At 37.1% G+C, this 12,983-nt stretch overlaps 1 protein-coding gene across 1 annotated transcript in view; it reads left to right on the top strand.

The window, feature by feature from the left end:
• bbx (bobby sox) overlaps nt 1-12,983 on the top strand; it is a 264,193-nt gene that overhangs the window by 187,888 nt on the left and 63,322 nt on the right. The window contains exons 2-3 of the mRNA XM_070100451.1: nt 541-720; nt 12,301-12,566. Of these exons, the coding sequence (XP_069956552.1) occupies nt 541-720; nt 12,301-12,566 (446 nt within the window). The remainder of the gene's footprint in view (nt 1-540; nt 721-12,300; nt 12,567-12,983) is intronic.

Here is a 12,983-nt window from a genome sequence, read left to right as displayed (position 1 = left end):
CGTAATTAAAGGCTAACTTGCTTCCAAGACTTTTAAAGTCCAGGACTTTTCAAGTCTTGGGAAATAGTAAGCCTTAAATTGAAACGCCTGAGCTAATATATGGACTTCACTTTTTTTAGTGTATGCAAAGATAAGTCACTTGCTTGGCTTAATTTTGCTGCATTAAGTATTCAAATACTGTTCATTTTGTTATGTGTGTTTAAGGAGTACATATGCTTAAAAGTTGAATGTACATTACAAATGGGAAACTAGAAGTGATATCTTTGATAGATATTTCATAAAGCTTTTTGAATTTTTCATATAAATTACATTGCAGTAGATCTGGGTTTTAACTGTTTTCATTTTTCTCAGTAGAATCCTTGAAAAAATTATTTAAAATATGAATGATAGGACATTGGATGTCGGTGGGTTAATACCCTGTAAAGCTTAGAGAATAATTTGATTTAGTTTAAGACAAATGTTGTTATAAATCCCTAATGGTTTAATATGACTGAACGCACATGTGTTATTATAAAGTTTTAACGATTTAATATGTTTCAGGAGAATCGTACAGGCGGTGAGAGTGAGGGTGAGGGCGAGGGCGAGGGTGAAGGGAACCTTGATGATGTGGTCTCCCCACCTCTGGAAGATGCTGCCCCCCAACAGGAAGATGCTCCGCCACACCCAGCTCGTCGCCCCATGAATGCCTTTCTTATCTTCTGCAAAAGACATCGAGCTCAGGTATGTGAAGGAGAAAAACTCGGAATTCATCAAAGGTAAAGGGACTTTTAAAGCACAAGTATCACAAGTTCAGTGGAACCCCGGATTTCGTACTTAATCCGTTCCAGAAGGTTGTTTTAAATCAGAAAAGTGCAAAAACCGAAGTAATATTTCCCATAAGAAATAATGTAAATACAATTAATCCGTTTCAGACACCCAAAAATGTTAAAAAAAAATACATAAATATGATGCTAAGATCAACTCTACAGCTTATTTATCTATCACAATTCATCTAATATGACAATAAACAATAATATCATAGAAGCATGATATATACTCTAGAATGAATAAAATACTATGTCATTACAAATGTGGCTAGTTGTGGTGGTGGTGGTGGTGGTAGTAGTGTTGGGTTTATAAGGGCCACTGACAGCAAAAGCCGTATAGTAGTGGGCCACCACCACTAAACACACTACTAGTCACACTGAAACACCACTAGTCACACTGAAACAACGTATGTAATTTATAAAAAACAAATACATATTGTATAAAAACATAATAGTGGTTATTGTGGGGAATGTAAAGAAATAAAGTGGTTATTGAGATGCTAGTAGAGGTTTAGGATGGTGGAAGATACGCAGGGCAGCATATGTTGTCAGTGGCCCTATATACCTTCAATAGCATTGGAAGATAATGTTTTGCGTCATCCTTTTTTCTGTCACTTAATCACTTAACTTGCTACACTGTTAACACTACACTTTATCGCTGGCTGGCGCTCTAGCCTTTATCAACTCCTGCTGCTTCAGTATCTTACATATTGTAGAATCACTGAATCACTGAAGAAGGCACATTCTCCCTTCTCTCTCAGCCCTTTACCAAAGGGCTGGCACTAGGAACTTTCTTTGGGCCCATGGTGGCTTATTTTGAGGTCACAATCAGTAAACAAGCACAAAAATTGCAAAATGTTTTGGATGAATGCTCACTAAAGCAGTGACAGAGCCAGACTGATGGCGTTCCCCAGGCGGGTGGACGTGTATGATACGTGCGATTCCTGGGAGAAGGTCTGAAATTCAAAGAAAAAATTCACACCAAAAGAGTGTCTTAAATCCAAAAAGTCTGACATCTGGGGTTTCACTGTATATATATATGTATGTATGTACTATGTATGTGTATGTATGTATATATATATATTATATATATATATATATAATATATATATATATATAATATATATATATAATATATATATATAATATATATATATATATATAATATATATATATAATATATATATATATACACAGGAGGGCCCCACTTATACGGCGGGTTAGGTTCCAGGCTACCGCCGTAAAGTGGAACACCTTTTTTTTTCCACTTACAAATGCATACAAACACTAGATAACAAGTTTACACTAACATATATTATGTTAGCAATAGAACCAGGCATCAAAAAACAATTAAAAAGTACAATACACACATAGTGCACTCATTACTTACCTTAAAATATTTATAGTCTTAATCTAGGGTGAGACAAGTAGTATTTATTGTAAGAAATCAAGTGTGGTATGTATGGTAGTCAGCCAGGCTACCATACCAGGCCACCCCACCCACACATACTATTCTATGATATTTAAGCATCCCAGAGCGATAAAATGTATATACAGTTCACTCATTACTTACCTTAAAATATAGGGTGAGATGAGTAGTATTTATTGTAAAATATCAAGTGTGGTATGTATGGTAGTCAGCCAGGCTACCATACCAGGCCACCCCACCCACACATACTATTCTATGATATTTAAGCATCCCAGAGCGATAAAATGTATATACAGTTCACTCATTACTTACCTTAAAATATAGGGTGAGATGAGTAGTATTTATTGTAAAATATCAAGTGTGGTATGTATGGTAGTCAGCCAGGCTACCATACCAGGCCACCCCACCCACACATACTATTCTATGATATTTAAGCATCCCAGAGCGATAAAATGTATATACAGTTCACTCATTACTTACCTTAAAATATAGGGTGAGATGAGTAGTATTTATTGTAAAATATCAAGTGTGGTATGTATGGTAGTCAGCCAGGCTACCATACCAGGCCAACCCACCCACACATACTATTCTATGATATTTAAGCATCCCAGAGCGATAAAATGTATATACAGTTCACTCATTACTTACCTTAAAATATAGGGTGAGATGAGTAGTATTTATTGTAAAAAATCAAGTGTGGTATGTATGGTAGTCAGCCAGGCTACCATACCAGAGAGAAAGAATGAGTGCATGAGAGAGGACAGGCGCAGAGTTATGTAAACAAACCAGGCGAAGGTAAGTTTTGTAAACAGTGTACACGTCTGGTTTGTGTACAAGTTACATTGTGTACAGGTTGTCTCTACATTGATACGGTAGAATAAATAAAGAAGAACACTCCCATTCTCATGTAACATCATTTTGAGAAGAAATGATGCTCTGAGTGAAGGCAATGGAAGTAAGTCACTCGGACTTTTTTGGGTTATCCTAGGTTCTCTACACATATGTTGTTATGTATTTGTTATGTATCGTGTTTATTATATAATTTTGAAAAAAATATCACGGATGGATTAATGAAAATGTGTATATTAACGTAATATACAACATTTAATGATACACCGAGCTCAGACAGCGTAAACAAACAAACTGAACAGGTTGTGGACGATCACTCGGTCAGGCGAAATAGACGGTATTAATACGTGTCCAGTTTTAGTTCATTCATGTACATTTGTAAGAGTTTGTGAAACTTTTACCTTATAATATTTTTATTATTATTATAATAATTAAATCACGAAACAAATACTCTTACACTGTGTACAAGTTAGTACAGAATTATAGCTATAAAGTGAAGGCATACGAAAGGAATATTTTTCTACAGTTATCCCTAGTAACAGGTGACGGGCTAGAGAAAACGTAATTCTTCCGACACTTCTACAAACCGTTTGGTAAACATCTCATATATATTTGTATAAATTTTTATACTGTGGGTGCATGTATCATGTTTGTGTGTTACATAATGTGTTTCTTATATAATTTTGAAAAAAATATCATAGATTAAGGGAAATGTCTATATTAACGTAATATGCGACATTAATGCGCCCAAGAGATTATTATTATTATTATTATTATTATTATTATTATTATTATTATTATTATTATTATTATTGCATCAAGAGTAGAGAGACTCTTAGTGATTTTAATGTGTACCTACATGCCAGCACAGTGTGTAAGTTTATTTAGGTACAGGTGTACACAAGTTTAATTATCAAGTACAATACATATAAAATATACAATAACTTTAAAACACTTGAAATTTTGGAAAGTTTCCAGACATAATAAGGAGATGTGCTCAGGGAGAATGTAAACAAACTCGGTGGGCCGCTGTGACCGTATTAGAAAGACAGGTGGGGGGAGCCGTATAGCGAGTTTTGGTCATAATTTGAAATGTCCGTATTAGCGGAACGCCGTAAAGCGGGGCCCTCCTATATATATATATATATATATATATATATATATATACACTGTATATATATACACTGTATATATATATATATATATATATATATATATATATATATATATATATATATATATATATATATATATATATATATATATATATATATACAGTGGAGCCCCGCATAACGATAACCTCCGAATGCGACCAATTATGTAAGTGTATTTATGTAAGTGCGTTTGTACGTGTATGTTTGGGGGTCTGAAATGGACTAATCTACTTCACAATATTCCTTATGGGAATAAATTCGGTCAGTACTGGCACCTGAACATACTTATGGAGTGAAAAAATATCGTTAACCGGGGGTCCACTGTATATATATATATATATACATTATATATATATATATTTACATACATATATATATATATATTGTATATATATATATATATATATATATATATATATATATATATATATATATATATATATACACACACAGTGGACCCCCACATACCGTTGGCATCACATAACGTTAAATCCGCATACCGCTACATTTTATCGCCAAGATTTTGCCTCGCATACCGCTAAAAAACCCGCTCAACGCTGTTCGTCCGAGACGCGTCTAATGTGCGCCCTTAGCCAGCCTCACATGTTCCGCCGGTGGCATTGTTTACCAGCCAGCCTCCGCGGTAACATCCAAGCATACAATCGGAACATTTCGTATTATTACAGTGTTTCTGGTGATTTTATCTGCAAAATAAGTGACCATGGGCCCCAAGAAAGCTTCTAGTGCCAACCCTACAGCAATAAGGGTGAGAATTACTATAGAGATGAAGAAAGAGATCATTGATAAGTATGAAAGTGGAGTGCGTGTCTCCGAGCTGGCCAGGTTGTATAGTAAACCCCAATCAACCATCGCTACTATTGTGGGCAACAAAAAGGCAATCAAGGAAGCTGTTCTTGCCAAAGGTTTAACTGTGTTTTCGAAACAGAGATCGCAAGTGATGGAAGATGTTGAGAGACTCTTATTGGTGTGGATAAATGAGGAACAGATAGCAGGAGATAGCATCTCTCAAGTGATCATAAGTGAAAAGGCTAGGAAGTTGCATGAGAATTTAATTAAAAAAATGCCTGCAACTAGTGATGATGTGAGTGAATTTAAGGCCAGCAAAGGTTGGTTTGAGAGATTTAAGAGGCGTAGTGGCATACATAGTGTGATAAGGCATGGTGAGGCTGCCAGTTCGGACCACAAAGCAGCTGAAAAATATGTGCAGGAATTCAAGGAGTACATAGAAACTGAAGGACTGAAACCTGAACAAGTGTTTAATTTTGATGAAACAGGCCTGTTTTGGAAGAAAATGCCAAGCAGGACCTACATTACTCAGGAGGAAAAGGCACTCCCAGGACATAAGCCTATGAAAGACAGGCTTACTCTGTTAATGTGTTCCAATGCTACTGGTGATTGCAAAGTGAATCCTTTATTAGTGTATCACTCTGAAACTCCCAGACCGTTCAGGCAAAAGAATGTCCTCAAGGAAAATTTGTGTGTGCTGTGGAGGGCAAACAGTAAGGCTTGGGTCACTAGGGACTTTTTCTATGACTGGTTACACCATGCATTTGCCCCCAATGTGAAAGATTACCTAACTGAAAAGAAATTAGAACTTAAGTGCCTCCTGGTGTTAGACAATGCCCCTGGTCATCCTACAGACGTGGCAGAGTGACTTTATGGGGACATGAAATTCATTAAGGTGAAGTTTTTGCCTCCTAATACCACTCCTCTCTTTGCAGCCCATGGACCAGCAGGTTATTGCAAACTTCAAAAAACTGTACACAAAAGCTCTGTTTGAAAGGTGCTTTGTAGTGACCTCAGAAACTCAACTGACTCTAAGAGAGTTTTGGAGAGATCACTTTAATATCCTCAATTGTGTAAACCTTATAGGTAAGGCTTGGGAGGGAGTGACTAAGAGGACCTTGAACTCTGCTTGGAAGAAACTGTGGCCAGAATGTGTAGACCAAAGGGATTTTGAAGGGTTTCAGGATAACCCTGAGAATCCTATGCCAGTTGAGGAATCCATTATGGCATTGGGAAAGTCCTTGGGGGTGGGGGTTAGTGGGGATGATGTGGAAGAGTTGGTGGAGGAGGACAATGAAGAACTAACCACTGATGAGCTGATAGATCAACTTCAACAGCAAGAGGCCAGACCTGAGGAAACTGGTTCGAAGGAGGGGAGAGAGAAATTGAAGAAATTGCCTACTGCAAAGATTAAGGAAATCTGTGCAAAGTGGCTTGAAGTGCAAACCTTCATGGATGAAAATCGCCCTCACACAGCTATTGCAAGCCGTGCTGGTGACTATTACACTGACAATGTTGTGAAACACTTTAGGGAAGTCATAAAGGAACGAGAGGTACAGGCCACTATGGACAGATATGTTGTGCGACAGAACTCCAGTGACTCTGAAGCTGGTCCTAGTGGCATTAAAAGAAAAAGGGAAGTAACCCCAGAAAAGGACTTGACACCTCAAGTCTTAATGGAAGGGGATTCCCCATCTAAACACTAACACTCTCTCCTCCTCCCATCCCATCAATCATCACCAGATCTTCAATAAAAATAAGTGTCATGTAATTGTGCATGCCTTTTTCAGTTTGTGTGTATTAAAATTAATATTTCATGTGGTAAAAAATTTTTTTTTTCATACTTTGGGGTGTCTTGCACGGATTAATTTGATTTCCATTATTTCTTATGGGGAAAATTCATTCGCATAACGATAATTTCGCATAACAATGAGCTCTCTTGCAAGGATTAATATCGCTATGCGGGGGTCCACTGTATATATATATATATATATATATATATATATATATATATATATATATATATATATATATATATATATATATATATATATATATATATATATATATTTTTTTTTTTTTTTTTTTTTTTTTTTTTAATAAGTCGGCCGTCTCCCACCGAGGCAGGGTGACCCAAAAAAAAGAAAGAAAATCCCCAAAAAGAAAATACTTTCATCATCATTCAACACTTTCACCTCACTCATACATAGTCACTGTTTTTGCAGAGGTGCTCAGAACAAAACTGTTTAGAAGCATATACGTATAAAGATACACAACATATCCATCCAAACTGCCAATATCCCAAACCCCTCCTTTAAAGTGCAGGCATTGTACTTCCCATTTCCAGGACTCAATTCCGGCTATATAAAAATAACCGGTTTCCCTGAATCCCTTAACTAAATATTACCCTGCTCACACTCCAACAGCTCGTCAGGTCCCAAATACCATTCGCCTCCATTCACTCTTATCTAACACGCTCATGCATGCTTGGTGGAAGTCCAGGTCCCTCGCCCACAAAACCTCCTTTACCCCATCCCATCAACCTTTTCGAGGATGACCCCTACCCTGCCTTCCTTCTCCTACAGATTTATACGCTCTCCATGTCATTCTACTTTGATCCATTCTCTCTAAATGGCTAAACCACCTGAACAACCCCTCTTCAGCCCTCTGACTAATACTTTTATTAACTCCACACGTTCGAATTCTCTGCATAATATTTACACCACACATTGCCCTTAGACAGGACATCTCCACCACCTGCAACCGCCTCCTCGCTGCTGCATTTGCAACCCAAGCTTCACTCCCATATAAGAGTGTTTGGTACCACTATACTTTCATACATTCAGTTCTTTGCCTCCATGGATAATGTTTTTTGTCTCCACATATACCTCAGTGAACCACTCACCTTTTTTCCTTCATCAATTCTATGGTTAACCTCATCCTTCATACATCCATCCGCTGACACGTCGACTCCCAAATATCTGAAAACATTCACTTCTTCCATACTCCTCCTCCTCCAATTTGATATCCAATTTTTCTTTATCTAAATCATTTGATTCCCTCATCACCTTGCTCTTTTCTATGTTCACTTTCAATTTACTACCTTTAAACACACTCCCAAACTCGTCCACTAATGTTTCCACCTTTTCTTTAGAATCTCCCATAAGCAAAGTATAATCAGCAAAAAGTAACTGTGTCAACTCTCATTTTATACCTGATTCCCCATAATTTAATCTCACTCCTCTTCCCAACACCCTAGCATTTACTTCTTTTACAACTCCATCTATAAATATATTAAACAACCATGGTGACATTACACATCCCTGTCTAAGACCTACTTTTACCGGGAAGAAATCTCCCTCTCTCCTACACACCCATAACCTGAGCCTCACTATCCTCATAAAAACTCTTTACAGCATTTAGTAACTTACTACCTATTCCATACACTTGCAACATCTGCCACATTGCTCTCCTATCCACTGTATCATATGGCTTTTCTAAATCCATAAATGCAATGAAAACTTCCCTACCTTTATCTAAATATTGTTGACATGTATGCTTCATTGTAAACACTTGATCTACACATCCCCAACCCACTCGAAAGCCTCCTTGCTCATCTGCAATCCTGCTCTCTTTCTTACCTCTAATTCTTTCAATAATAATTGTACTATACACTTTACCTGGTATACTCAGTAAACTTATTTATTTTTTTTTATTAACACACTTGCCGTTTCCCACCAAGGCAGGGTGGCCTGAAAAAGAAAAACTTTCACAATCATTCACTCCATCACTGTCAGTAAACTTATTCCCTTATAATTTTTACAATCTCTTTTTAATGCCCCTCCTTTTATATAAAAGAACTATACATGGTCTCTGTTAATCCCTAGGTACCTTCCCCTCTTTCATACATTTATTAAACAAAAATACCAACCACTTCAACACTGTATCCCTGCCTGCTTTTAAAATTTCTCTCATGATCCCATCAGTTCCTGCCGCTTTACCCCCTTTTTCTTTGTAATGCTTCACACACCTCCCCCACACCCACATCCTGCTCTTCTTCACTCCTAAAAGATGTTATACCTCCCTGACCAGAGCATGAAGTTACCACCTCCCTTTTTTCATCAACATTTAAAAGTTCCTCAAAATAATCCTGCCATCTACGCAAAACCTCCAGCTCTCCATCTACTAACTTCCCTAATCTGTTTTTAACTGACAAATTCATTCGTTCCCTAGACTTTCTTAACTTGTTTATCTTACTCCAAATTTTTTTCTTATTTTCAGCAAAATTTCTTGGAAGTGCCTCTCCCACTCTTTCATCTGCTCTCCTTTTGCACTCCCTCACCACTCTTTTCAACTTTCTTTTACTCTCCATATACTCTGCTCTTCGTACAACACTTCTGCTTTGTAAAAACTTCTCATAAGCTACCTTTTTCTCTTTTATCACACCCTTTACTTCATCATTCCACCAATCACTCCTCTTTCCTCCTGCACCCACCCACCTATACCCACAAACTTCTGCCCCACATTCTAATACTGCATTTTTAAAACTGTCTCAACCCTCTTCAACTCCCCCACTACTCATACTTGCATTAGCCCACCTTTCTGCCAATAGTTGCTTATATGTCACCCTAACTTCCTCCTCCCTTAGTTTATACACTTTCACATTTCTCTCTTACTTGCTGTTACCATTTTCCTTTTGCTCCATCTACCTCTTACAACTAAATAATGATCTGATATATCCGTTGCCCCTCTATAAACATATACATTCTGAAGCCTACCCATCAACCTTTTATCCACCAGTAGATAATCTAACAAACTACTTTCATTACGTGCTATATCATACCTTGTATACTTATTTATCCTCTTTTTCATAAAATATGTGGTACTTATTACCAAACCTCTTTCTACACATAGCTCAATTAAAGGCTCCCCATTTTCATTTACCTCTGATACCCCAAATTTACTTGCTACTCCCTCCACAACATTTTTACCCACTTTAGCATTGAGATCCCCAACCACAAGTACTCTCTCACTTGGCTCAACACTCCCCACTCACTCAATATTTCCCAGAATCTCTCTCTCTCTCTCCTCTACACTTCTGTCTTCTCCAGGTGCATAAACACTTACTATAACCCACTTTTCACAATCAACCCTTACTTTACATCACATAATCCTTGAAGTTATACATTTATATTCCGTCTTTTCCTGCCATAACTTATCTTCTAACATTATTGCTACTCCTCCTTTAGCTCTGACTCTGAAACCCCTGACCTAATCCCATTTATTTCTCCCCACTGAAACTCTCCTACCCTCTTCAGCTTTGTTTCACTTAAAGCCAGGACATCCAGCTTCTCATTCATAGCATCCACAATCATCTCTTTCTTAACATTCCCACAACATCCATGCACATTCAAACATCCACTTTGACCGTTTTCTTGTTCTTTTTAGTAAGCTATACGGGAAAAGGGGTTACTGGCCCATTGTTCCTGGCATTTTAGTTGACTTTTACAACACACATGGCTCATGGAGGAAAGATTCTTATTCCACTTACCCATGGATATGAAATGAAAAGCACTAAGAACAAAAACTAGCTAAATAAAATCAAAGAAAACTCAGATGAATGTGTGTACATAAACATGTACATGTAAGTGTTGTGTGACCTAAGTGTAAGTAGAAGTAGCAGGATGTACCTGAAATCTTGCATGTTTATGAGACAGAAAAAAGACACCAGCAATCCTACCATCATGTAAAACAAATACAGGCTTTCTTTACTCTCCTCACCTGGCGATGTACTCATTTACTGACGACTTTGACTTATGATGGGCTCTCTGATCAGTATGCATACCTAAGTAATGTATATTAGAGCTGATTTCCTCTATTCTGTTTATTGCAATAAACAGTACACTATTGTATAAACATTTAAAAATATACTAAAAATGTTATAAATGGTGCAAAGGTAACATTAAAACAATATCAGAGATGGTTGACAGAAACCCACTGCCATTATACTATGCTCCTTGCTTAGTGACGAATTCATTTACCGACATGGTCTTAGGAACGGAACTCTGTCAGTGAGGAGAGGCCATATACTCTACTGTTTATGAATACATTTATTAATTGATTTATTAGCAAGGGGCTAGTAACCCCTTCTGTATTTAGTTACTAAATTTATAAAGAAGAACTTTTTAAAGTTAGGATGTTTGAATGTGTGTGGATGTAATACAGAAGATAAGAAAGAGTTGATTGTGGATGTTAGGAATGAAAAGAATCTGGATGTCCGAGCTCTAAACAAAACAAAGCTGAAGGGGGTAGGTGGTTTTCAGTGGGGAAAAATAAATGGGATTATGGTGGCCATATCTGAGACCATTATAGCTACAATTACAGCTACAATGTGTGGCTGTCATACATTGGGGGAACTAAAGCCCCTTTTTTTAATAAGAGTTTTTTTAAAATTTCTGTCAATGCATGATCAGCTGGGCTGTGGTGCATATATTGGACTTTGTGTGGCTAGTACCAGCAGCCTGATTGATCAGGTCATCCACATGGAGACTTAGTCAGGGACCAGGCCACGAGAGTGCTGACTCTTTGCACACACTCCAGGTTGACTCCTGGTAGCAGAATTCAAGTAGGATAGGTATTCTTAATTATTTAATATACTGTCATCTTTGGAAACTGTGTGTTCCTCAGTTTGAGGTTCAAATAATGAACATCTTGTTTGTGTGAAACAAACAAGATGTTCACTGTTAATTGGATTTCTTAACAGAATATACTGTGCAATTGCGTATTGATATGAATAATAGTTTTTGAACTTAGTTTTAGAAACATGTTTTTGTACAATACAGTGATGAGATGAAATAACATAAAAATTTAAAATTAGCACGAATGAGGAATTTGTTTATAACGCTCGTTGTATTATGTAATGTACCCCTGATGAAGGGCTCTTGATCCAGGGAATTGAATTGCTTTCCACTTTTTTGGGTAAAACCTGAGTGCCTCTCCTTTGCTGAATGCCTTGCTTTCCCCCTCAAAAATTGTGTGATTTGACCTTGTTGCATAATTTGTTAGAAAATTTTCCAGATACATGTACATGTGTTCCTGTTACCTTTATACTTTTAGCTGAACTACAAATACTGAGAGGAAGCAATGGTGTCAGACTAATTCAACATTGAAAAAAAAAATTGAGTATAATTGTATTGTTTTAAAATAAAGTTAATTATGCTTGAGTAAAATGTATGTTTGTCTACAATGTCTGCAGGTACGTGAAAAATACCCTCACTTGGAAAACCGCCAGGTGACAAAGATTTTGGGAGAGTGGTGGGCAGACCTTCCAGCTCATCAAAAAACATCATATACTGAGTTGGCAAGGCAGTACAAAGAGGCCTTCTTGCGTGCCAATCCAGATTTTAAGTGGTACAAGATCCCTGCTCAGCCTCCACGACCACCACCTGCAAGACCCTCCAACCAGAAGGTCCCCAGGTGTAACCCTTTCCTCAAAAGGGGGCCCATCATTTTTGGAAAGTTGTGGAACATTTATGCAGTTTTCTCTTTTCTTTGTATTTGAGAGTAATTTGTTGAAAATACAGTACCGTATAAGGGTATTAAAATGTTAAATGTATTCCTTATTTTAGGGACATGACAGGGAATTTTAATTGTTTATTTACCTGCAGTGTCCCATGTAATTTATATTTGTATTATATTATTATATTATATGTATTGTATTATATTATATATGTCCATGGGGAAGTGGAAAAGAATCTTTCCTCCGTGGGCCTGCGTGATAGGATAAAATCCCGGGAGAAAGGGCATAACCCCTTCTCCAGCATTTACTAAAAGAGAAGAAGAAAATTTTATAAAACTGGGATGCTTGAATGTGTATGAAGGACAAGAAAGAGGAGCGAGAGAATGAAAAGAAGGTTTCCCCCTTTTAAGCAAAAACAA

Source organism: Cherax quadricarinatus, chromosome 72, assembly GCF_038502225.1.
Source record: "Cherax quadricarinatus isolate ZL_2023a chromosome 72, ASM3850222v1, whole genome shotgun sequence".
Classification (NCBI taxonomy): Eukaryota; Metazoa; Arthropoda; class Malacostraca; order Decapoda; family Parastacidae; genus Cherax; species Cherax quadricarinatus.
Note: the sequence above shows the minus strand (reverse complement) of the source record. Positions and strands in the feature narration are given on the sequence as shown.